Source organism: Culex pipiens, chromosome 2, assembly GCF_016801865.2.
Source record: "Culex pipiens pallens isolate TS chromosome 2, TS_CPP_V2, whole genome shotgun sequence".
Lineage (NCBI taxonomy): Eukaryota > Metazoa > Arthropoda > Insecta > Diptera > Culicidae > Culex > Culex pipiens.
In genome coordinates this window covers 203,219,330-203,246,251 of record NC_068938.1, presented here as the reverse complement: position 1 = coordinate 203,246,251, position 26,922 = coordinate 203,219,330, and the positions used below count along the sequence as shown (strand labels likewise).

The window sequence follows — 26,922 nt, the reverse complement described above, 5'->3', positions numbered from 1 at the left end:
TTGAGCTTAAGCTGCTGCCGATACTGGTGGTCAGTGAAATCTGCACTGACGAGGCTTTCATCGACGTCGGATATAGGATTATGGTGGGCTTCGATAGCTGTATCCAAATGAAGATAGTGAAATTTGATCCCAATTATGGAGGCAATTTATCAAACTTCTTTTAATTAGGCATTTTTTAATGCAAACTGACATTATGTCTTCATTTGCTTGCTTTTGGAACAATAATTTGTAAACAGGATTGAATTTCCAATTTTGTCTTTTTCTGTCTATTCTTACGAAATTATTTACGTTAATCGATTAAATTATCTTCGAAAATTTTAATTTAATCATACATTTTCACAAATAATGTTTTTTAAGACACTTATTCTTTATAGTTTGCACAATTTTGCATGGATTTTGACTATTTATACAATCAGATTGTTGTCGGATTCGTCCCGTAAGTTTGAAAATTTTGGAATAAGAAGACAACAACTTTCTTGATAGCTGTGCACCCTTAAAATCTATACAGAATTATGTATCGTTAGATGAAAATAAGCAAGTATGATTTCTTTAAAGCTATTTTTATGAAATCCCGAGCAGACGGAAATAAATTGGGAATAACATTTTTTGATATTAGAAAATAATAGGCCAATAACATTGAAATTGAAACTATTGAAATGGCATGAATTTAGTTATTACCGTCTGTTCGGGATACTTTTTTATGTTACGTCCTCAAAATTATAATGTAGCAAAAATCTATAAAAATTATTTGCATTGTTCAAACAACTTAGTATTTTTAGGAAGTACTACAATCTGTGAAACTATTTTTAAAACAAAAATCCCGCTTTAATGATAATCTGTACTCAATTTCGTGCCATGTGTTACCCATATAGCAAGAAACAAAAAAAAAACAAAACAAGTGAAAGTTGGTTATTTTGTATTTTTTTTTTTCAGTTGCTAGACTCAATTCATAAACCACCCGAAACATCTGTCCCAAACATATACTAAATTGATCAGCTGTTGAAATGTAGTCCATATCTCAGCTAAGTATATTAAAGGAGCTATTAGACTATGGCAAACAAACAAACCAGCACTTTTTTGTGTTTAACAAGATACCAAACTCCCAAACATAGCCGAATGTATGCAGGATGACGTTTCTGCAAACAAATGCAGGCAAACAAACAAAGCAGGCAGACTGCCAAACTGTCAAAAAGTTTGTTTGCGATAGTCTAATACGTCCTTAACTGAATACAAGTAATGCTGAAACTACGAAAATAAAATGAATCGAAATAAAATGAAATTTTACAACGAAAAATCTAATAGAATGAAAATCTATACAAAAATGCATATCGTTGTATGCTCATTGGCTACTTCTGAAATTTTTAGTATTTTTCACTTCATATTGCTATGAAGCGTGGGCATCCTCTTCATCCTTCAAGAGCTTTTCGTTCAATGAATTTCTCACTTAATAATAGTATCCAAAAATGTGTGGATTGTCTTTCGTCTATATTTAATTTTCATTTTATTTTGTTTTTTTTTTAATACAAGTTTTTTCATCCCTGAAAAATTAAAGATTTCTTTCAGCAGGTGGAAAGCAGGTGGCTGTAAATCGTTGTTTTTTTGGATGTTTTTATAACATTAATATTTTGGGGTATTTTTGACATGTTAAATATTGAAATGTGTTTCTACGATTTCTTTCTTCAAAAATTTTTTTTCCGTTTCATTTACTCAGCTTGACATTGTAAAATATATTTAAATTGAAGTTAAAATTCTCATTTGAAGACTATTTTGGATTAAGTTGTCTCTTTTTGTCTCAACTCAGCATGGTATGACAATTTACTTTAGTTAAATGGCAAATAGTCGGCATAATACATAGATATGGGTAATATTGAATGTTTGACCCTTTTAAAATGTGAGTTCTGGTTTAAACATCTTGAAAATTTTTTTTTCGAAAAGATCGGAAAATTTCACGACACTAGAAAATGGTGGGTTGTTTGGGTGATACTAAGAAAGCATAAATTTTCCTGTTTTTAAACCTTTGCAAGGCAATATCTCAGCAACTGAGGGTCGTCGCAACAATGTTCAAAAAATCAAAATATAGATAATTTTCTCAGCCTATCAAAAATAATTTTTTAAGGTGGGCAAACATGTGCACTAATTTAAAAAAATGAAAAACTGCGAATGTATTCAAAAAAGTTGATTGCAAATTTAAATTTACATCGAAAAATGAAGTTGAAAAATTTTTGCGTCCAATTTTTTGATTTTTTGGAAAAATTAGTGTTAATTCAAAAATTCATAAATCGATCAAAGATTTTTTGCCCATTCTGGAAATTTCTGAAACGTTGGCATTTGATGTGCTCTAAAACATATCAAAAAAATTAAAAATTTAGTATTTTTGCAAATCAAGTTTTTGTGTCAATAATTTAAATAAAAAAACACCTTTTTAACGTGTATCATATTTTTTCAGTGTAGTCAGTGTACCTACAACTTTGCCGAAGACTCTAAATCGATCAAAAAATTCCTTCAAAAGATACAGATTTTTGAATTTTCATACATCATTTTTGTATGGACAGCTGCCAAATGGCTTCGTTGGGCATACCGAAAGCACCAAAAATGTTTCAGTTGGATTAAAAAATACAAAAAAAAAATTCGAATGGCCGAAATACGAAAAAAGCAAAATATCGAAAATTTTCTCAGTATTTTTTTTAAAGTGGGCAAACATGGACACTCATTTTAGAAATCGAATAACTGCGATTATTTTCAAAAACAAAATACTTGAAAATGGCTGCAACTTGAAAACGGCGCACTTTCACTAAAGTACTTTTTTAATGCAAATTCGATTTATTGGTTTATTTTAGGGGTAGAGGTAGGACGGTGCAAAATCTTATTCAGGAGATTTCAATATTTAATTTTTTTAACAATGTTTTTTAACAATGTTTTTCTCATAAATGAGATTCTTTACACTTAAAAAATAGGGAAATATGTTCGAAAAGCTGGAGAAATCCTTTAATTTGTTTTGACTTTGTTGATCGGACTGCTTGTTTTTGAGATACAGCCTCTTTGAGTTGAAATTTAGTGAAAAATGTGTTTTGCTCAGTGCCGTCTAATTAGCCATTAATTCTCAGCTAGCGATAATTCAGAAACGATTGACTTGATTTTCAATGTTAATGTTTGTCCCAAATTGATCGACGTTGGACCATGCTCAAGTGTATGTGTTTAATTAAAATTGTTTGATAATCCAGTTAACTCCAACGAGCATCTGTAACATACCCGAAAAAAAAAAACTGTAACATACCCGCAGTAATGAAAACAATAAATTGCCAACATATCGTCGTGTTCGCCAAGCATGTTAAATTTAATTCAATGAAGGCAATCTGACAACGAAACGATGCTTCTTGCGTCGTTAACATATCCAACCTCAATTGAAAACTCAAAATGAAATTACGAAAACATGCTTGAAAAAATATTTCACAACCATCAATTAATCCACAATTTGACGAGCCTTTCCCCGCACCCCGAGAAAACACCCGATTCCACTGTAATCTGCGGTGTTCAGTAATTATCTCTGCACCAGGCTTCGAATTTTTTGCGGAAAAGTCCGCCACGTTTTCCCACACACACACATACGCATCGTTCTTTGTCTCGAGGTTCGCGCAATTTTAATGATTTATCCCGGGCTGGGATTTTTGTTCATCAAAAATGAAGAATCGCTCGGGTGTGTGTTTGTGTTTTTACTGCTGTTGTTATCGTTGAAAAATTTCATATTTTGCTGCCGTGCTTCACGTTTGATTTATCACCGATTGTGCCAGATCAGGGCAGGGTGGAGCGAAAAAAAGGCTCGAGTTGGAAATTCTGGGAAACAAAATCCGGTGCGGGAATTAATTTTCCATATCCGGCCGAATGAAAAATGAGGAATTTTGGGCGTTAATCCACCTAGTTGGAGTTGTGTCCTTCAACAAATTGTAAAAGTAGCCCGAGTTGTACATTGATGCAACCAGGCTTGCTGAGTTGGATTAATGTGAAAAGTGCTGAAAAAATCGAGCTTCGCTATGAGTTGCACACTTTTTTTTTGTATTTCCAAAATCATCCCTGAACTCTTGGAAGGCACGTCAATAAGTTAAACTAATTATTAAAATCAACAGAAACAATTCTTTTCACCAGAGACAAAAGAACTCCCATAAAACAAACAGAACCAGAGTTGCACACACTGTCCATTTGTCCTGATTAATATTATAACCGTTGCCGGTGTGACTTTTGCGCCCGAAAACAACCGACTTTTTGTTGAAGGGCACGCAAGGGTGGGAGGGCCTTTCCTCTGTGACTCTCGCACCCCACGCACAGACATTGTTTACTTTTGATGCATATTTTTTGATGAATATAAATCACTCAAATATTGATACTCCCAGCGAGTGAGGTGGTTGCAATTTGGCGCAGGTCCGAGATTTATTTGATCGACCTCGCTGAGTTTAATCGAAAATGAAAAAGTATGGAAATGTTCACCCCTTTGCCCCCTCTTATTAGTTTAACCACCCGCCGCCAGGTCAATCCCGGGGGGTAATTATTAAAATGGAATTTCGATTTCATGGCGTGAGAATGGGCTGGCGAAAATTGGTTTCGCCATCACCACCGCCGTCTCGTGCAAATTGCTGTTTGGTTTAAAGTGATGGAATGAAAATTTATTCGTCATTCATAATGAAAAACCGCCGGAAGTCCAGCGAGCTGAAGTGGGAATGAATGGGAGAGGTGTGATGAATGGACTTTGGAAAAAAGTGGTTTTTGGGTTTCAAAATTTGTTTCGAATGTATTGATTCCGGAAATAAACTTCTTTTCATTCCACAATTTTTTAGCAATTTGGAGATAAACTAATATTTAAAAATCGATATTTTTTCAATTCTATTTTATGTATTTTTTTATCCGGATGAAACTTTTGTGGTGCCCTAAAAAATTCAATATTACGCCATTTTCAAATGTTAGTCTGGATTAAAAAAAAATGAAAACATTGTTTTCGAAAAGATTGGAAAATTTCACGAATGTTTCATATTCTATCAGGCTGGTACAAATATTTTTAAAAGTTTTTGTCACCCCCCGCCCCCCCCCCCCCCCTTCAAAATTGGCCCGAAAAATCAGGGGGCAAAAAAAATATTTTTACAATAAACTTCAAAATTTCAATGAAAATTCAAGTGCAACCAGCTGAAATCAAATTAAAATACATTCTTCTGCGTTTTAAATCATTTTTAGCATGTTTGGGTTTATTAAAAAATCTTAAGATTTTTTGAAAATTTTCGATGCAAAATCTTTTTTTTCGATACAATTTTTGTTTTTGTCAGATCTTAGATTTTTTGAAAACTAATGATTGCAAAACAACTGAACAAGTGTAAAATGCATTTTAAAACACATTTTTCATTTAAATGTGTAGACTATGGCTTGTTATTTAAATTTTTATATTTTTTTAATTTATTTGCCCCCCCCCCTTGACCTCGGCCAGGACCGAGGGACAAAAACTTTTTTAAATATTTGCATCGGCCTCATTGAAAATCGGAACATTAGTAGCTGCGATATCGACATTAGAAAATAGTGGGGTTTTTGGGTGAGACTTAGAAAACTTCGATTTTTCTGTTTCTTTTCCTTTAACCCCCCTTAACTTCCATATTTTTTTTCGAAATTTTTTATTTTTCTCGTGTTCATGAGGTCAGTTTGAACAATTTTTTTTTCTACGAAAAACTCTACTTCTCTTGTTTTATGTTTTTCTTGTTTCATTTTTAGTTTTTAAATTTGCATTCATCTTGTTTAGGTTATGTTTGTTTTTGGTAGTATCTTTTTCGATTTTTGCTTGTTTTTCACATTTCCTGCTATAAAATGGCATCAGTATCATTTAAATTGTAAAAAAAAATGTGTAGAGGCATAGTCTGGGACGCTAGAAAAATTACTGCATACTTCTTTTTACTTAAAATAGAGTAAATGCTAGTAAAAACACAGCCAAAGTTGACCCCTAAAAAATAAATTTTTTTAAATATTGGCAAAGTCACATAAAAAAAGTAAAACTTCCAACCCAGAAATTTTCTAAAATTATAAGAGCTCTTCTTTCCAATACTTTTGAAAGAGTTTTAAAATTGGTTGAAAAAATGATTTTTGGCGATTTTTTCAATCAAAGCCCGTCTAAAGGCGGGGTTGGGTTGTTAAGCCGCTGTATCTCAACAACTAAGGGTCTTATCAACAAAGTAAAAAACAGCAACATATAGAGAATTTTCTCAGCTCTTCAAAAATATTTTTTTCAAAAGTGGGCAACCAATGGCACTACTTTAAAAATTGAATAACTGCGACTATTAAAAAAACGTTACTTAATCCACCTTTAGGTGGTTGGTGCCTTCCTCTCATTTATAGTGATTCCAACCCGCCTAAAGTGTCCACATGTTTATGGATCTCCCCTAACGTTCGCAGCACCTAAGAGGTCCTAATAAAAATAAGTGATGAGTAAAAAACAGACTACCTACAGACTTTTTGTCAAGATTATACAGACACGGCCTTTGAGGAAAATGGCATCCCTCTACACGGCTTTTTCGTAGCGATCAGACCCGACCAGTTGAGGTTATGTGAATTCAGACCATTTTTTAAACTGCTTGTAATTTAAGATAGGTAAGGATCTTGAAAATTCTTACTCCACCTAAAAGGTCTTTTCATATGCTTTCTAAAAATATATAACATGTGAGGTTTTCATGAAAAAACCACCCTTTTTACCATTATTTTAATTTACAGTCATGCCTCGGTTTAGCACCGCATATGGGGGATGCAAAACCGAGGCGTGCACAACCGAGGCACAGAGCTTATGTGATTTTGGCTATATGGGAAACATTGGCTTTAATCGTATGAAAAATCATGCAAACATCAAAAATTATAGTGTTTTGGAACCGGGATGATGTCAGCTATCCATTAAAATTGTTATTTCATGAAATTTTTTTCTCTAAAGAAACCAAACATATATTATTATTGCAATATGGGTATCAAATTACCAGGTTTTTCATACATTTTGGATTTAATAACAACATTTTAAGAAAATACTCCAAATTTTCACAAAACTACGTCTTTTCGATAAAATACTCCAAATTTCAATTTTTACAAACGATCGGGATTTTTTCATAAATTTCGAATGTGATAACAATATTCTTTGAAAATACTCCAAATTTTCACAAAACTACGTATTTTCGAAGAAAAAACTCAAAATTTCCGTTTTTACAATGTGGGTATCAAACGATCGGGATTTTTCATACATTTCGAATGTAATAACAACATTTTAAGAAAATACTCAAAATTTTCACAAAACTACGTATTTTCGAATAAATTTCTCAAAAATTCCGTTTTTACAATGAGGGTATCAAACAATCGGGATTTTTTCATACATTTCGAATGTAATAACAATATTTTTTTGAAAATACTCTAAATTTTCACAAAGCTACATATTTTTGAAAAAAATGATTTGATTATTTGATACCCATAATGTAAAAAATGAAATTTCTAAAAGTTTTACAAAAATACGTGGTTTTGTGAAAAATTTGAGTATTTTCAAAAAATATTGTAATTACATTCGAAATGTATGAAAAAATCCCGATCGTTTGATACCCACTTTGTAAAAACGGAAATTTTGAATATTTTTTTTCGGAAATACGTAGTTTTGTGATTTTTTTTGGTATTTTCAAAAAAAAATGTTATTACATTCGAAATGTATGGAAAAATCCCAATCACTTGATACCCACATTGTAAAAACGGAAATTTTTGAGTATTTTTTTCAAAATACGTAGTTTTGTGAAAATTTGAAGTATTTTCAAAGAATATTGTTATTACATTCGAAATGTATGAAAAAATCCCGATCGTTCGATACCTACATTGTAAAAACGGAAATTTTGAGTATTTTTTCGAAAATATGTAGTTTTGTGAAAATTTTGAGTATTTTCTAAATATGTTGTTATTACATTCGAAATGTATGAAAAAATCCCGATCGTTTGATACCCATAAAGTACAAATTGAAATTTTGAGTATTTTTTTCGAAAAACGTAGTTTTGTGAAAATTTGGAGTATTTTCTAAAAATGTTGTTATTACATCCGAAATATATGAAAAAAACCTGATCATTTGATACCCATACTGCAATAACAATATATTTTTGGATTCTTTAGAGAGAAAAAATGCATTTTCGAAATACAGGAAAAATACGTATTTTTGTGAAAAATTTCATGAAAAAAAAATTTATGGATAACTGACACCATCCCGGTTCAGAAAAACTATATTTTTTTATTTTTTCATAACTTTTTAAATACATGATAAAACTGCATGAATTTAAATAGCAACTTAGGGGACGTTAAGACCATTCCGGCCAAAATCGGTTGAGCCTGTGACGAGATATTCTAGTGACATTGATTTGGTACACATGTCTACATACAGCCAAACACACAGACATTTGCTCAGCTGGTGATTCTGAGTCGATATGTACAAATGAAGGTAGGTCTAGGTCTAATTAAAAAGTTCATTTTCCGAGTGATTTTATAGCCTTTCCTCAGTAAGGTGAGGAAGGCAAAAAGTTACCAAAAAATAAATGTATCAGAAAATAGAAAAAAATAGTGTTTTGTTTAAATCACCAAAATTTTTTTACCGTGCATCATTTTTTTCAGTGCATTCCTTACGTACAACTTTGCCGAAGACAGCAAATTGATCAAAATTTTCGTTCATCATTTTTGTATGTATGTATGTAATCACGAAATGTAAAATGCCTCTTCAAACAACACAAATAAAACCTTTAATTGATTGATACATTCTCAATTAAGATTTGTTTTTATTTTAAAACAAACATGGCCGCAAAATGGCCGATCAGAAATGATGACTTTCAAAACCTTTAACATGTTTAAAAAAATAAAATTAGTTTACTGTTAATTATACATTAACATAATTTAAAGTCAATGTTTAAAATATACATAATACTGTTTGGCCTCTTTTAAATTAAAAAAAGCATAATATTTTGAAAAGTAATGGCTGACCAAAATTCTTCCAGCAATAAGGCTTAAAGTTTATGAAATATTTCAAAATCACGTCAATACATCAGAATTTAGGTTTAGGAATCAGTTTAATATCCATTAAATATGGCGATTTTCTTAATAATTACTTAGCAAAACTTTTCAAATAAACGTGATTGGTCTCTTTTAACTGAGTTTTTTGTTGTTTCAACAGTTTCTGGAGACACTGAGAAAATTTTATTTTCCACAAAATATTAATTTTGTGATGCTGTATCTCAGCTAGCAGGCGTTCAATCAACAATATCTGAACAGCTTTTTTTAATTTGCTCAGCATTTTAAACTTATATTTTTTCAAAGTTACTTTTCCTACGCGAAAATTTTTACATTTAAACTTTAAATTACATTTATACTGAATCTTAAGACTAATAACCTGTAACTTGAAACTGGTTCACCTCATAAAAAAAAGAAATTTTTGAATGCAAATTTAAATTTGCAATAAAAAATCATCTTGTAAGCGGTAGTGTCGAAATGATGCTCAATAGGCCAAGGAGTTCCATAAAGTTTACTAAAACCAAGCCCACCTACCAGTAGAGCAGCTTTTTCTGAACATTTCTGTTTGATTTGACTTTTACTTAAATTATTCCTATTTCTTTAACAAGAATATAACAAAAATATTTTCGCATTCTATTCCCGTCTGACGAGAAAGCTCTACTGCCCACGCAAATACCAAAATTTTGAACGATAAAAAAGCGTGTGTTGAAAGTGAACCAAAATTTTAATTTTAAAATCTTATAGAAATAGCGTGTAATTTTCTTTTAAGGAAAGCCCGTAAAATTTCCTACAATGTTGTCTGCGACCACTATTTGATACGATGCAAAACGGCTTCGAGTTAAACTTATACCCTTCTCAAAGATCATTCTCCATTTCTGTTGAAGCATGTCAACGAATGCTGCAATTAATTGTGAAATAAACAACCTTTTTAATGCTGGTACAAATTTTAATGTCAAAGTTTGTGTCACCAAAAATAATCAGGGGCAAAAAAAGATTTTTCAAAAAACTTCAAATTTTTGATGGAAATTCAAGTGCAATTAGTTGAAATCAATTTAAAATACATTCCCCTGCGTTTAGAATCATTTTTAAGCATGGTTGTGTTGATTTTAAAAATCTTTTGAATTCTTGAAATTGTAGATGTTTAGTACCACAAAAAGTGTCTTTTTCGCAACAATTTTTGCATTGCAAAACACCTAAACTAGTGTAAAATGCATTTTAAAGCTCTTTTTTCTTTCAAATGTTAAAACTCTGGTTTGTTAATTCAATATTCGCATCCGCCTAAGAAGAACCTTTTACCAAGGTATATTTAAAAAAAAACTTGGTTTAATTTCATTTTTAGTTGGATCAAAGCGCTTAAGCTTGATTTTGACTTTCAATTGTCATATAGAAGATTGGATTGAAATTCAATCCATTAAATATTTGACATTACTAAGCTCTTCAAAGACCGGATTCAATTCCAATCCCGATCATCCGTTCAATCAAATCCAAATCACATCCCAGTAACGAAAATCTCCCTTCGGCTACCGGGACGGGACTTCTTTAAGGGCTGATAAAACTTTTCCGAATAATCCCACAATATTTTCACCAGATTATCACCCCTCTCCACCTTCGGGGTGCTCCTCTGATCCAGAAAATTCTACACAAGGGAGTCCAAACCAGTCTGGGTTGTGGTGGCCCAGAGTGGCCAGTCTTGTCCAGTTTAATATAATCATAAATTTTATTCCTCCCCCCTCCTCAACCTTTTTGTTGGCCTTCCGTGCGGCGTCATCCCCGGCCCTGCAGTTTGCTCTCCCATGCAGATGTTTGCAAGTTGCAAGCTTTCTTCGAAGGATGAACCCAACAGCGCACAAAAAAAGCACCACGACGGGAAACTCACCAGACCCCGGCAGCTCAGCTCGTCTGTTCTGTTTTGAATTGTTTTGCGGTCATGCATATTTCAAATATTTGTTCTTCTTTATGACAATAGTGGGGACTGGGTTTGGGGATGAAAAGGGAGTCCCGGCCAGATGATAAAGTCATCACTTGACTGCATGACTGCTCCGAGGAAGGAAAAGCTCTCGTTGGAGCTTTCGCAGCGATTTGGGGAGCTTTAGGGGAGGGGTGATAGGATTCTTTCTGGGAGGATTTTCTTTCTTATTTGCAGGTTGTTCCTCTGGTTGAATCTTCTTGGGGATGCAATTTGGAACGTTTACACTCAATTGTTAAATTAAAATTCTATTTAAATATCCAAAAAACTTGAGCTGTAAATAAATAAAAAAAAAGCTTTTTTCAGTTATTTTTTTTTGCGTGCAGTAATTTACAGAAAAAAATTGACGCTTTTAGAAAATTTATTTCTCAAGTTTTTCAGATCGGCTTTTTAAAACCACCTGACTATTCCAGCTATAGTTCAGGAGTCCTTGTCAGAAGCAGTGCTGCAGGGATTTCAAATCTCTAAGGGGGAAAGGAGGGCTGCAGAAAGTTGATTGCAATATGATGTTCTTCTGCTGTGCCGTCTCGTCAGGCAGTCAGTTGTTGGAAAAAGATTATGAAATTGGACGTACCTACTATGAGAAAGAGAATGATTTAAGAGGTCCAAGAGCTGAGCCCGGACTGGTAACGCAAGAGGGTACTGCTCTTTGAATAATAAATTTAAATTTGCATTGACGCCGGACGTAATGATGAATATTATAGAGCTTCCCTGTGTATGATGGATGTAGGAGCACACGAGCCAATCATGAAGGATAATATCATCTGCATTCGATAAACTAGTGATAAATGTTGATCGGTAATATGGATTGGAGTTAATCAAAAGATCTAAAATTCAACTTAAAGATTGGATTCATCATACATTAAAAGCAGAAAAACAGCTTCTTCAATTGAACATATCAAACTAACAAGCTTTTTATCCAAACAACATCACAAAACAAGCCATTTTTTTGAATCATTGGAAAAGAGTTAAAAAACATTTAAAAAAACTTCCTTCAAATTAAGATGTAACACAAATTTCATAATGAAGTGAATGACAAAAAAGGCTATCTTTTGAGCTATGGCACTTGTTCGTCAAAGTACATTTGTCAGTGCTGCCGCTTATCGAAAAAGTCAATATTTATTTTGTTATTAAAATTGGAAAAATAATTTTGACTTGATTTTCAGATGTAAAATTTTTATGAAGTGCACCGTTTTCAAGTTATAGCCATTTTTAGGTAACTTTTTTGAAAATAATCGCAGTTTTCCATTTTTTAAAAAAGTGCACATGTTTGCCCACCTTAAAAAAAATTGAAAAGCTGAGAAAATTCTCTGTATTTTGCTTTTTTTTGAACTTTGTTGATATGACCCTTAGTTGCTGAGATATTGCCATGCAATGGTTTAAAAACAGGAAATTTTATGTTTATTAAGTCTCACCCAAACAAATCACAATTGTCTAATGTCGATATCTCAGCAACAAATTGTCCGATTTACAATGTTAAAATATGAATCATTCGTGAAATTTTCCGATCTTTGCGGAAACAATATTTTCAAAACTATCAAATCACTAACATTTCAAAAGGGTGTAATATTGAATGTTTGGCCCTTTTGAAATGTAAGGCTTGATTTAAAAAAGTTGAAAATATTGTTTTAAAAATGATCGGAAAATTTCCCAAATGTTTCATATTTTAACATTGAAAATTAGACCATCAGTTACAGTTGCTGAGATATCGACATTAGAAAATTGTGATTTATTTGGGTGAGACTTAAAAATAAACATCAAATTTCCTGTTTTTAAAACTTTGCATGGCAATATCTCAGCAACTAAGGGTCATATCAACAAAGTTCAAAAAAAGCAAAATATGGAGAATTTTCTCATCTTTTCAAAAATTTTTTTTTTTAAATTGGCAAACATGGGCACTATTTTTAAAAAATCAATAACTGCGACTATTTTGAAAAAAGTTACCTAAAAATGGCTATAACTTGAAAACGGTGCACTTTATCAAAAATTCACTAGAGTACTTTTTGATTGCAAATTCCATTTTACATCGAAACATGAAGTTGAAAAATTTTTGCGACCAAAATTTCGATTTTTTGAAAAAAGTTGCATTGATTAAAAAACCATAACTCGGTCAAAGATTTTTTGCCCATTCTGGAAATTTCTGAAAAGTTGGCATTTGATGTCCTCTAAAACATATCAAAAAATAAAAAAAAATAAAAATAGTGTTTTTTTGCAAATCAAGTTTTAGTGACAAAAAGTTAAATAAAAAATTACCAAAATTTATTTTACCGTGTATAATTTTTTTTCAGTGTAGTCCATATCCATACCTACAACTTTGCCGAAGACATCAAATCGATCAAAAAATTCCTTCAAAAGATACAGATTTTTGAATTTTCACATATCATTTTTGTATGGCCAGCTGCCAAATTTTTATGGAAAATTATATGGACAAACTAATGATGCAAAATGGCTTCTTTGGGCATACCGAAGGCACCAAAAAAGTTTTAGCCGGATTTAAAATTACAAAAATTAAAATTAAAGAAAAAAGACCGATTCCGTAGAGAACTGCTCTTCTTTGGGCATACCAAGGCTTTTATTTAAAAAAAAAAAATCAAAACAAAATCGAATGGACAATCGTTTAACCACCGATTTCACTTCTAATTCGCTGTTGCCTGTCAGATAGATACACAAAAATAATGTTCACCAAAAATAAACAAGTCGTTAAACCGTCATTTATCAGGCCATCAATGAAATTTCATCAAAATCGCGTTTTCAAGACCCCATAAATTAAACGCATATCCAGACACTTTAGCGGATTAAAAGTGCCACAGTCACGTTGCCATCATCTTGCCATAATATCCGTGAAGGGTGCAGTTGCCTGCACCACCTAACCCCTCCTCAATTTGAGTTTGAAAAGGTCGTTTGTTAGCAGTGTTGCCATCTTTGATTTTCATGTCAAGAATCATTCAATTTTTGATTTAAAAAAATTTAAATTCGGATATTAATAACTCTCACCTAATTTGTAAGGACAAGACTATATTATTTTAGTGCCGACTGGCAACACTGCCACCCTGGCCTACTTTGCCCGTATAATAACTTTATTAGTCGTTAAGAGGTTAATTTTTGGTGTGCTTTTGTGTCGCTGTTCGTATCGGATGAGTGATTGTGCTAATCGAATAATAGCATCATTGGTGCGCTGGAAGTGGGGACGCGAAATCGTGATTATTCAGGTTAATTTTTGGTGTGCTTTTGTGTCGCTGTTCGTATCGGATGAGTGATTGTGCTAATCGAATAATAGCATCATTGGTGCGCTGGAAGTGGGGACGCGAAGTCGTGATTATGCAGGTTATTTTTTTTGTGTGCTTTTGTGTCGCTGTTCGTATCGGATGAGTGATTGTGCTAATCGAATAATAGCATCATTGGTGCGCTGGAAGTGGGGACGCGAAATCGTGATTATTCAGGTTAATTTTTGGTGTGCTTTTGTGTCGCTGTTCGTATCGGATGAGTGATTGTGCTAATCGAATAATAGCATCATTGGTGCGCTGGAAGTGGGGACGCGAAATCGTGATTATTCAGGTTAATTTTTGGTGTGCTTTTGTGTCGCTGTTCGTATCGGATGAGTGATTGTGCTAATCGAATAATAGCATCATTGGTGCGCTGGAAGTGGGGACGCGAAATCGTGATTATTCAGGTTAATTTTTGGTGTGCTTTTGTGTCGCTGTTCGTATCGGATGAGTGATTGTGCTAATCGAATAATAGCATCATTGGTGCGCTGGAAGTGGGGACGCGAAGTCGTGATTATGCAGGTTATTTTTTTTGTGTGCTTTTGTGTCGCTGTTCGTATCGGATGAGTGATTGTGCTAATCGAATAATAGCATCATTGGTGCGCTGGAAGTGGGGACGCGAAATCGTGATTATTCAGGTTAATTTTTGGTGTGCTTTTGTGTCGCTGTTCGTATCGGATGAGTGATTGTGCTAATCGAATAATAGCATCATTGGTGCGCTGGAAGTGGGGACGCGAAATCGTGATTATTCAGGTTAATTTTTGGTGTGCTTTTGTGTCGCTGTTCGTATCGGATGAGTGATTGTGCTAATCGAATAATAGCATCATTGGTGCGCTGGAAGTGGGGACGCGAAATCGTGATTATTCAGGTTAATTTTTGGTGTGCTTTTGTGTCGCTGTTCGTATCGGATGAGTGATTGTGCTAATCGAATAATAGCATCATTGGTGCGCTGGAAGTGGGGACGCGAAATCGTGATTATGCAGGTTAATTTTTTTGTGTGCTTTTGTGTCGCTGTTCGTATCGGATGAGTGATTGTGCTAATCGAATAATAGCATCATTGGGGCGCTGGAAGTGGGGACGCGAAGTCGTGATTATGCAGGTTATTTTTTTTGTGTGCTTTTGTGTCGCTGTTCGTATCGGATGAGTGATTGTGCTAATCGAATAATAGCATCATTGGTGCGCTGGAAGTGGGGACGCGAAATCGTGATTATTCAGGTTAATTTTTGGTGTGCTTTTGTGTCGCTGTTCGTATCGGATGAGTGATTGTGCTAATCGAATAATAGCATCATTGGTGCGCTGGAAGTGGGGACGCGAAATCGTGATTATTCAGGTTAATTTTTGGTGTGCTTTTGTGTCGCTGTTCGTATCGGATGAGTGATTGTGGTAATCGAATAATAGCATCATTGGTGCGCTGGAAGTGGGGACGCGAAGTCGTGATTATGCAGGTTATTTTTTGTGTGTGCTTTTGTGTCGCTGTTCGTTAGGGGTGAGTGATATTGGTGATCGAATAATAGCATGACTTACTGAATTATTTGTGTCTTGAGCGTAATTTTCGTTGAGTAATTGGTGTTTTTTGTGATTTTTTTTTTTTTGAGATCTTAATTAATTGTTTTGTGATTTTCAAAGCCCTTCCTATATCATCGTTGATCGGAAGGCACGGCGTCGGGTAAATTGTGTATAATGTTTTGAATAAGGTTTTATTTTTAATGGCGAAAAAACCATTTCTATATAAGGATCGAAAGACGCACTGACATTTTGGATTAATTAATAGTGGAGTGAAATAATTGTGTGTGAGTGACTTTGTGTGTTAACCAAAAAGACCTTCCCATAGCATCGTTGCTCGGAAGGCTCGCCGACGGGTCTGTTATGAAAGTCCTCCCCATAGCATCGTAGCTCGGGAGGCATCGAAAAGCCAATACCTTATCCTACTAACCCAAAAAAAAAAAATAATCACGTGATGCTTGAAGGAGATGCTGTGGATTCAACGGTCTCAAGCGGTATCAACAAGTATATAGCGAAAAACTGTGTGCTTGATGAGTCTGCAACTTCAACTATCGGACTAACATTCCTCCCTTTCGTTGAACTGCAGGCTTCTTGGGAGGGCGCCGGTATTGACTAATAAAGTAGGGATCTTCAGAGGTTAAACAGTGAACGGATGGTTGGCTCCCACTGATCATTTTTGATTCATTGTTTAACTTCAGCTGATCTGTCAATAACGGAGTAGCAGCTCATTGGCAGTCAACCATGCTCATGCTCATGCTCATGCTCATAATAACTTTATTAGTCGTTAAGGTATCCCGGGCTCATCCACGTTAATGGAATTGTGTGATACATGTGATGTGACTATCACGATCCTCGTTTTGAGTACGTGGGTGTGACTTACACAAATACACACATGTGTGTGTGAGTGTATGTTTGTTTGTATTTGCCCCTGTCAGTAATATCTCTGCCCCGGAAAAAAAAAGAACACACTGAAAAAAATCATCACGACAGCTTGATTCACTTGAACACACCATTTTCAAGAGATGTTTTTTTAGTGTTCATTAGCGATAGGGTGGGTTTAGAGGCTGGTGGTGAAACACGACCAGTGGGAGTATTAAATTACACTTTTATACCCACCCGTCAGTCTCAGCGTGTGTGTGTGTAATGTACGCCATTAGTGGTGCCCAGCTGGATATTACACCTTGCCTCTTGGAGGCCACATCTCCGGTTAGGTTAGGTCTCTTGCCCCTGTTACGAGTGTGATGTGACGAAGGATGGCCCAGGAATGTGTCCTTTCTGGTTATGGATCTTACGGGTGGGAGATGGGGAGCATTCAGGACACGTAGTGGCGTTTATTTCTTTATTTCTGAGCCATTACACAAATGGACGAGGGTTAAAAATGGCGGGATAAGATCTTCGGAATCCTCGAGTTAATGGTTTCAAATTGAAATGTTCATGGTTATTCTTCCAAAAGATACGATCATCTTCTTAAATTTTACAGTAAAGGCTCAAACAACTTCATCTAATCAGACATCCTCAACTTTGTTTTTTACAGATCCGGCTGAGTGACATTTACCACCTGGCCCGGTCGGTGATGAGCGGGAAATCGTTGGCCCTGCCCAGCGGCTGGTGGCCCCACGAGGCGACCCGCCGGTTAGCGGTCCTGTGCGTGTCCACGGTGGCGCTGCTCTTCGTCCGGCTGCAGATCATGGGCTCGCAGCTGCCGGTCTTCACCAGGTAAGCTACACCCAAAACTGGGCAGCGGTTGTCCGAGAGAATAATGGCATCGAGACGAAAGAATAGTGTTACCATTTACGGACACAGAGAACACAGCTCGAGATGGGTGAAAGAATTATCCTCTCGAGGTTCATTTGCAAAAAAAAGTTCATCCGTCAAAACAAAAAACCAAAAGTGTCGACTACGGGAATCGAACCGTAGACCTTTGACATACTATCCCATGGTCTTTACTGCCTCGGCCACCAAAGCTTGGTGGCTGAGGAGTGGTCAGATGTCGATGTATGACACTTGTTGGAGATTTATTGCATCAATTAACGAATGAACTCATTTGTTATGGTGGTGTGAGTTGATAAAATTATTCTCTCGATTTTGGCTCTGAGCCCTCAATAAATTTTGAGGTAACGATTCTCTCGACTCGGAATTTTGGGTGTAGGGTTTTGTCAAAAAATAAAGGTGCTCAATTTTGAAATAAGAGTTTATTATCTAAGGATCAAGATACACTATCGAAAATTGACGAATATTTATGTTTTTGGGTCAAATTTAATGTTGTTGTTGTTTTTTATGGCAGCGCTAGTCCGAGAGAATGATGGTCTCGAGTCGAGAGAATAGTGGTACCATTCACGGACGCAGAGAACACAGCTCGAGATGGGCGATAGAACTATTCTCTCGAGGTTCATTTGCAAAAAAAGTTCATCCGTCAAACAAAAAACCAAAAGTGTCGACAACGGGAATCGAACCAGAGACCTTTGACAAACCAATCCAATGACATAGCTGCCTCGGCCACCACAGCTTGGTGACCATGGAGAAGTCAGAAGTCGATGTACGACACTTGTTGGAGATTTATTGATTCATCTAACGAATGAACTCATGTGTTATGATGGTGTGAGTTGGTACCATTATTCTATCGATTTTGGCACTGAGCCCTCAATAAATTTTGAGAGAACGATTATCTCGATTCTGAATTTTGGGTGTAGAGAATTGCTGATAAACTGTATAGTTTTGTTGGTCAACTTTTATATATGTGTGAATGGCGATCGGGTTTTTTCTTACCAGTGCTTTGTGAAAACCTCCAACAGATATTTCATGTTCACCGTGGTATGGACAGTTGAGAATATCCGGATGGATTCGGTTGATGTTGATGTTTAAAGGTGAACAACAAATGACAGAAACATTTGAGCAGAATTGAATCTGTCCTATAGGTTGCTTCAGCTGATTCATACACAAATCTTCGCGAACGCATCGCCCTTTCAGTCTACTGTTCAGCATACAGTCATCACCTTCCTGAAGATCCGGGTCAACATAGTGGATTGATGACTTGTGATTCGATGGTTTGGTATCAGTACCGATTTCAGCCACTCTGTGTGATCGCTTAGACGGACACTAATCAGATGATCACCAAAGCCGCAGCCTTGAGTAAATAAACCTAACGCCATAGTGAGAGTGTATCATCCATTTTGATAACCGAGTGGGCTACCTTTCATGTGTTCACATGATTTTGGAACTTGAAAGACATCATTGCCAACACAAAGATGGTCCTTGGTTAGACCAGTAGTCAAACGATCACGAAACTGCTCTGGAATCATACAGGTGCTTGCATTCAATACAGTAATTTCATACCGTTCGAAAAATGGCTGATGATCTAAACGTGAATCTCCGAATGCATTGTACTTGGATTTATAACTGATACGACGAGACTTGCCCAACACGTTGATGTAATTTTTTTTGTGAATTCCTTCTGATATACAGGATGGATGATAGATCGATGGTAGATCCAGCAGACTAGTCAACTTTAAGACGGCAATGTTGTTGTATGCAGTACCTTGTATATGTTCTGGATGAACAATGATTTTAGAAATGGGCATTTCTTTATCATCGAGGTATGAAATGAAACTCGGTGATTTCCTGTAATACCAACATTTAGATAACAAGTATAAATGAAATCACTAAACTTACCCTTCAAACTTTGTGCAATCGGCTACAGTCAAAACTGTGTCTTCATCAACAATCACACCATAGCAGTCAGGAGCCTGCGCGTTCCATCTTATCTTGGCTAATGTATCCGTGTGAAACGTATCATGTGTGATCGTAAATCCTTCGAGATTATCTTCACTCTTTCTCTGGAAGAACTCACGGTTATATGAAAATCGTTCTGCACACAATGTTTCGTTGTAGTTTTCTAAAACATAAATTGAAATATGAGATGAACTGCTTTTCCCTTGAATATCTAACAGTTATTTTAAATGTTATTTACCCTTGGGAAAGATATAAATCTGCTTTGAAAATTCCGAGTTAACAAGTACACTAAAAAAAATGAGTTCGCGTTAACGTGAACAGAGTTCATGCCACCGGGAACCAGGAAGAAAACTGTTTGAGTGTAACTATTAAACGGGACCATTCATAAACCACGTGGACACTTTTTTGGTAATCTCGAACCCCCCCCCCCCCCTTCGTGGACAATGGTTCATACAAAAAAAATCTTTTTTGTATGGAGCATGGACAATCGTCATACCCCCCCCCCCCCCAAAGTGTCCACGTGGTTTATGGATGGTCCCAAACAAATCCTGAAGTGTTAAGAGGTAGCTTGGGAGGACAGCTACGTTTCTGCACTTCGAGTTTTGTGAAAAATAACAATAATACATGTTTTGACTTTCCTACTAAAGAATGGTATAGGTTTTACTTGATGGCTGGACATCATTTTCATCTTCGTAAATATTACAATTCAGCACGAATTTTAATCGGAAAAATCGTAAAAAAATCACACTGCATCAATTTTCGACGCTCTATCGATTCACCTTGACAGAACTGTTGTTGTTGTGTTTGGATGATGCTGCCTAGCAACGCTTGAACTCGTTTACTTCTTCTCGGCCGACGCGGCCTTCTTCAGCTTCGGGGTCTTGGGCTTTTTGGCCGCGGTCTGCTTCTTCGGAGACACAGCAGCCTTTTATAATAGAATATGGGTGGTTCAGCACGATGACCTGGGCGGTGAGTTCTTTGGGTCATCGGCGACGTATCCACGACGCAGTTCCTTGGCGGACACGTTCTTGGCGTTGTCTCTGGGCACGGCCTCCAGCAGGGCTTCTTCGTGCATTTCGACGGACTTGACTTCAGCGGTCAGGTTGACCGGGCCGAAGACGATGGCGATACCGGGCTTGTTCACACCGGTTTTCGTTCCCGGGAGCAGATGCAGGGGCTTGTCGGTGGGGTCCGTGGGGCACTTACCGTCAGCCTAGCCCTCTTGCGCTTGATGGCCCATGCTTGAAACAAGTACTTCTTGGTGGACGGTTCCGGCATGTTATCTCCGTGCCATCCGGAGATGGGCAAAATAGCGACGGCGGCCGGGTTGTATCTGATCTTCTTGATGTAGGACGAGACTTCCTTCTTGATTCCCCGAAACGGGCCTCGTTGTACGGGGGCTCGGTCGAGTCCATCTTGTTGACATCGACGATCAACTGTTTGACACCGAGCGTAAAGGCGAGCAGGGCATTCTCTCGGATCTGTCCGTTTTTTGAGATTTTTTTTTAGATAATACCAGTCTCGAATTCACCGGTACATCCGTAACAGGCTCTTCTGTCAATGTTTATTCACAAATTCCGCACCCCGGTGAAAAAAAAAATCATGAGGCAAATTGAGTAGCTTTGAGCCACATTGAGTAATTTTGTAAAATTGAGACACTCAGTTACTCTGTGTCCTACCCCATGGATATAATGAAAAGGATCAAGTTTCGCCACTCTCCCTTATATATCGTGTAGATCAAGAGCTAGAAATTTGACGAATTCGACAAATTTTCATAACATTTTCTCTTCTTCTACTTTGGCGGGACACCAAAGCCCTAAACGTCATCCAACGAAGTTAGATTTTGGTTGACACCCTGGAAGATCGTCACCTTAACTTTAAAAAATAGCCCATATCAACAACAACTTTTCTCAAGACACCATTTAGCTAGGAGGTAAAAAAAGGAGTTAACAATGAATTCTACTTTGTCTTGCCGTTCGGAACAGTTGATTTTTAAAAAACTTTGCGATATTTAAAATATTTTTATCATCATGATTAAAGGTATTCTGTTTACCATTAAAAAAAAAGGACACTGGCGGTCGTTGTGGATCCTAACCTACCTTCAAGTTCAGCTCCATTTTGTCGCATGGTTTCGATTATCCATTTGAAATACGTAGATACTCTCGTATAAACTCCGGGAATGGAAAGACCACAAGGTGATCCAAAGGAAGTTATTCCAACGATGAAAGGAGTCAAACGATGATTGTGCATCAATTTTATTAGTAAGGGACCGCCGGAATCACCATCACAGGTGTCCATTTCTTTATCAACCGCACAAAGTTGGTGGTCCATCAGACCCTTTTGAAGTTTTCGGTCGGCTGGGTAATATTTTTTACATTCTTCAGTTGAAATTGGTTTTAACGACACTTTCAGCAAGTTTAGTGAAAACTTTTTTCCATAACCAGTCCGTCCCCATCCTAGAGACACAAGTTTTTCAAATTTCAGCTCTTCAGCAGTCCATAAGCAAGCCGGAATTACATGAGAATTCACTTCTACATTCTGGTCTAATTTCAGAAGGGCGATATCGTGATAATTTGATGTAGCTCTGTACGCAGGATGCCGAAATATCTCAATAATCCGAAATTGCTGTGCACACGCGTCGTCATCTGAACTTGTAATATCAATATCTCCCAAACGAACCACATCTGGAGGTTTACTATTTGGAACCAGCACACAGTGTGCAGCAGTGAGGACAAAATCATACCACACAAGTGAGCCTCCACACTCCCATCGAATGCTCCCATTCGGTTGCGTCCATCCAATTGCTGCCATGTGAGTAAATTCCTTATGCTTTGCTGGAACCCCACCAACTGCCGTTGTGCCAAACCAACTGTCAGTGTTATCAAAGAACCGCTTTTTACAATCTGAAATAGAAAACACTACCGTGTTACAGCGATATTTCAATTGAACTAGTTTTGTCTTACCATCCAAACTGCTACGTTCGTCGGGTAAAAATAAACATTGAATTTGCACCCCGCACATAGTAAAAAGAAAAATCCAAATCATCGTTCATCAATTTTAAACGTGATTTTTAAGAAATCCTAATTATTAAACGAACTTCTCTTTCCGCAAACTATATGGTGACTGAACTGGAAAAAAATGAAATCGCTTCGAGAACAACTTTGCAGATAGTCATTTTTAATCCACAGAAACAGGGTTTCGTGTGAATCCCCAAAGAAATAACGTCATGATTCGAATTCCCGGACGCTTCCAAATCCGGACAGCTTATTTCACTTCTTGTTTTGGTAAAAAACAAGAAAAAATAAATTGAAAAAGTATTTGAGCGTACTTCCAATATGAAACCTGTACCCGTGCGTAGCAAGATAAAACAAACAAGCCTAGAATTTTGTAGAACTCGATTTGCTCAAACCTCTAATTTCTACGACGTTCTTTTGCAAATCATTTCAAGTTTTTAAAGCCACCTGAAAATAAAATATTGGGCGTACTAAGTTTCCGGATTTCAAATCATGACGCTAGTCTTTTTAAACATGATATTCACACGATAGAACCGGTTTGAATTTGAAATGTTACACAGAAAAAAATAATGTAAATTTGGAAGCTGTAATTTTGGGAGGTTGAATATTACCTCTTTTATGATGTAATTTTACCTCAATTTAGACTGAAAAAGTGACATTACACCAGAAAAGTGGTAAAATTACACATTTCCAGAGGTAAAATTACACCTTTTTTCTGACATAAAAGATGTACCCCTTCCCAGATGTAATACAGTCGACTCTCTGGCTGTCGATCTTCTCGATATCAATAATTCTCCATCTATCGATGAATTCTTCAGTCCCTTCAATCTGCATACTTCAATTATCTTCATTCCTCGATATTTTCCCTTGCTTGAAGGATCTCTTCCTCGACGGTCCCTTGGATTCTGTTTGCTTTAAAAATCTCTTCCGGTTGTCAATAATTTCACTTTCTCAAGGCTTGCATATACATTTTTCTTGGCGAAACGAAGCTTTGAAAGGTGTTTGACATTAGTTTGTTTTTGTTTGATGGACGTTGCCATGATTATCTCCCATAGCTGAGTATCAAGAAATAAAAATTTTCAATCGAGTCTTCATTTTGCACCATTCTGTAAACTGATGATTCTCTTCCTCGACGGTCCCTTGGATATTGACAACCAGAGAGTCGACTGTATTACCATGATTTTTTTTTCTGTGTAGGTTGCCAAGTGAGCCAACACGATGATTATTCATCTCAAAAAATCATACACCCAGAGCCGTACCTAGGGTCCACGGCGCCCTTGGCGAAGCATCAATTTGGCGCCCCTCCAAATTTTTCATCATTTTGATATGTTTACTTAAATTTTCAGCGATTACTTCAAAGAGTTTTAATAATATAATGGTAATTGATTGAATAAATATAACAGCTAAAAAATCCAACCACAATTTAATTCTTTGAAGAATATTCAAATTAATGTTTTATTATTTTTAAACCATTTCAATCGATTTATATCTTTCCAATGCAGATAGGTTGTAACGAAAAGGTGCTTTAGGATTAATGTTGACTGAAAATAGCAGAGTGTTGTTTTATCGTTTTAAACAAAATTTGAACATTTTCCTGCATTCCTGAAAAAAATATTTTAACTGACTAGAAAATGGACTCCTTTTCAAACTTGTTTTTGGATGGATTCCTTTTGAAACTATTTTTTTGCAATTCCGTCTTGAAACTACTTACTTTTCCTGTCATTCTTGAACGACGAAATAGCCTACTTTTCTGTACCAAAAATAACAGAATCGAATAGCAACACTTTTCAAAATAAATGCTGAAAAGTTCTACTTTTCAGCACTCAAATGGGTGCTGAAAAGTTGAACTTTTCAGCTCTTGTTTCGAAAAGTAACACTTTTCAACATTTTTTTTGATTTAAACGATTTATCGACAAAATACAAGAAAATTTTACATAAAATTTCACTCTGTGTGTGTTTTTTTGCAATTGCAAAAAATGTTGTATGGAACTCGTTGCAAAACTTGATTTTTTTCAGCACTCTTCGTATTTATCCAACTCGGTGAACCTCGTTGGATAAATGTACGACTCGTGCTGAAAAAATCCTCTTTTTGCAACTTGTTGCATAAACTACTATTTTTCAATTTATTTTTGAAAACAATATTTCTCTTCTCTGTGACTGTGTTTTTTGGTTGATATAAAATTCCTAAAATTTGTTTTTTTTTTAATTCATAGCTTCAAACAAAGGCAATTAGTTTTTACCTTTTTAACACATTGAAATTTTTTGTGTTTATTTTTCGACATCTAAAGCTTCTTAAAATTTTGTATAAAAACCATTACACTCAAATAGAGGGTGACGAGCGGGAATTCCCGGGAAATCGACCATTTTTGGACCTCTCGATTCCCGGGAAATTTGGTAGAAGCAAAATTATATGAACAAATAAAAAAAAATTGAAAAATTCGAAATTGTTCAGAACATTGAGTGTTCAATGTAAGATGTTCAAGTTCGAATGAACCAATGCTTCTCTTATCTTCTAATTCAGAAAGTGTAAATTTTAACTTATTAAAAATTCCAATAACTATAATTGGGAAAACTTAAAATAATGTGGACCCCAAAATTAACCTTAAAGTATACTTAGCAGTTAGCCACAAGAAGAAAGTCTAATTTTTTTATATAAGAGTATAATTTTCATATCTTCTTTCAAGCATAGCAATTCTTATAATCCATTTTTTTTATTCTTATTATTTTAATTTCGCTGTATCAAGGTAATTTTCTTTTTTGATGTCATGGAGTAATTTTGTGTTTCGCTTAAACCTCAATATTAAATTATATCTTAGAAAAAAAAAACTCTGGAAATCTTTGTAAAGTCCGCCAAATGTGAACATTCGGGTTTTCCGGATCACTATTTCTTCAATGCATATTTACAGTTTTAAAAAAGAAAAAAAATAAAATTTTTGTTTTGAGTCGCTATTTATTAAATTGTAAAAATCCCGATACTGGGAAATTATATATTAGCTATTTTGTTATTTCACAAAAATCTAATAACAAGTTCATACAACAAGTTGTATTGCAGATTCAGAAAAAAATCAAGAAGTAGATCATAGTTCCCAAAAATAATGAGGCTACTAATTAACGTTTCATTAAATAAGCATGAATAAATCGTAACTGAATTCATTGAAAAGAAACACATTTATAACTTTTCTTTATACATTACTGGCACTATTGGCATAGTTATAAACACTACCAGGTCCCGGGAATTCCCGGGAAATTTCTTAATTCAACTCTCGATTCCCGGGAAATTGAAAATCTCGAGAATAGTCACCCACACAAAGCTTTTAGAACCGTTTGTGTAAATGTGAAAATTGAGGCGAAATTTCACTGGATAGCCCAACACATGGAATCCATGAAATAAAAAAAAATGTATGTGAAAGATAAGCAACTTTATCCATTCCATTAAAACATAACAAAACAAAAAATTTCAAGGAAAAGGTTACTAACATTCTTCAAATTATTGACCCTAGAAGCAAAATTAAGTGGAACTTTGTGTTTTCCCAAAAAAATTGCTGTTTTGGAGTTAGAATTTTGCTTTGGTTTAAATTTTAATGGGTCCGCGATAATGGTGTTTCTGCAAATCAAAATTATACAAGAAATTGTATAATATTTTACTTTTACGACTAAAAAGTTGGTGGGCATGCCAATCTATGCAACTTTGTCGAAGACACCCAAATTTTACTTTTTCACTCCTGCTACAAGCAATTGAATACAAGCAGCAGAATATAATATATTTAGAGCAATTTATGCTATTAAAAAACCAACATTTTTATGTTGAAAAAAAAAATTTTGCTAGAAATTTAACAAAAGTCAAAGCATTTTTTGTGTTCGAAATATTCAATTTAAACACTTCAGTATTTCGAAAACGTAGGCCAATCTCAACGCACAAGTTTGCATTTAAAACGATAAAAATATCTCAAATGCCATTTTCTTTTAACTTGAAATGTCTTATTCTTTTTATTTCAGATTTTCAATAGAAATGTGTAAATTTCAATTAAATAGCTGATTATATAAAAAAAATACTTCAAAACATAAAAAAGCTTGATGGTTCCTGATGCTGGAAAAAATGGTGAAATTTAAATTGAATTTTATATACTGTAGTTGAAATATAAAATCTCTAGCTATTTCAAAGAATTGTTATAAAACCCTGACATTTTTGCCACTTGAGCGCCCCCTTTGATAAATGAATTGAGAGAATTTAATTTTAAATTTAATTCTGGTACAATTATTGAAATAGTTGATTTTGGCGCCCCAAGTGTTATAAGTAATATTTGTAATATTCCGACCAAGATTATCGAGTTATTTTGTAGTCCTACTTTAAAATTTGGCGCCCCTTTTGTTCTGAATACCTTTCTAGGATTTTATAAAAACATGACAAATTTGTACAATC

At 35.3% G+C, this 26,922-nt stretch overlaps 3 protein-coding genes across 5 annotated transcripts in view; 2 read left to right on the top strand and 1 right to left on the bottom strand.

The window, feature by feature from the left end:
* The window catches only part of LOC120421843 (LIRP-like), a 368,041-nt gene that overhangs the window by 207,327 nt on the left and 133,792 nt on the right, over positions 1-26,922 (top strand). The gene's annotated exons all lie outside the window — the stretch shown is intronic.
* The window catches only part of LOC120421835 (protein O-mannosyl-transferase Tmtc3-like), a 469,119-nt gene that overhangs the window by 350,905 nt on the left and 91,292 nt on the right, over positions 1-26,922 (top strand). For both annotated transcript variants that reach the window (XM_052708777.1, XM_052708776.1), the window contains one exon: positions 17,294-17,475. In XM_052708777.1, the coding sequence (XP_052564737.1) occupies positions 17,294-17,475 (182 nt within the window). The remainder of the gene's footprint in view (positions 1-17,293; positions 17,476-26,922) is intronic.
* LOC120421833 (uncharacterized) lies at positions 18,451-22,928 on the bottom strand. Of its 2 annotated transcripts, XM_052708778.1 has the most exons (4): positions 22,452-22,928; positions 21,588-22,391; positions 19,429-19,651; positions 18,451-19,377 (listed from the first exon to the last, which is right to left on the bottom strand). In XM_052708778.1, the coding sequence occupies exons 1-4, from the start codon at positions 22,531-22,533 to the stop codon at positions 18,921-18,923; spliced, it is 1,566 nt and encodes a 521-aa protein (XP_052564738.1). In that variant the 5' UTR covers positions 22,534-22,928; the 3' UTR covers positions 18,451-18,920. The 2 variants fall into 2 exon arrangements, with proteins under 2 accessions (XP_052564738.1, XP_039441048.2); XM_039585114.2 differs by having other exon boundaries at positions 21,588-22,927.

Excerpts from the sequence above, each read along its gene's own strand:
- LOC120421833 (XM_039585114.2), bottom strand. The coding sequence starts at position 22,533 with ATGATTTGGATTTTTCTTTTTACTATGTGCGGGGTGCAAATTCAATGT. Across the intron at positions 19,652-21,587 it reads AAATGGAGCTGAACTTGAAG|AAAACTACAACGAAACATTG; the intron begins GTAGGTTAGGAT and ends TTTATGTTTTAG. Across the intron at positions 19,378-19,428 it reads GATTGCACAAAGTTTGAAGG|GAAATCACCGAGTTTCATTT; the intron begins GTAAGTTTAGTG and ends TTGGTATTACAG.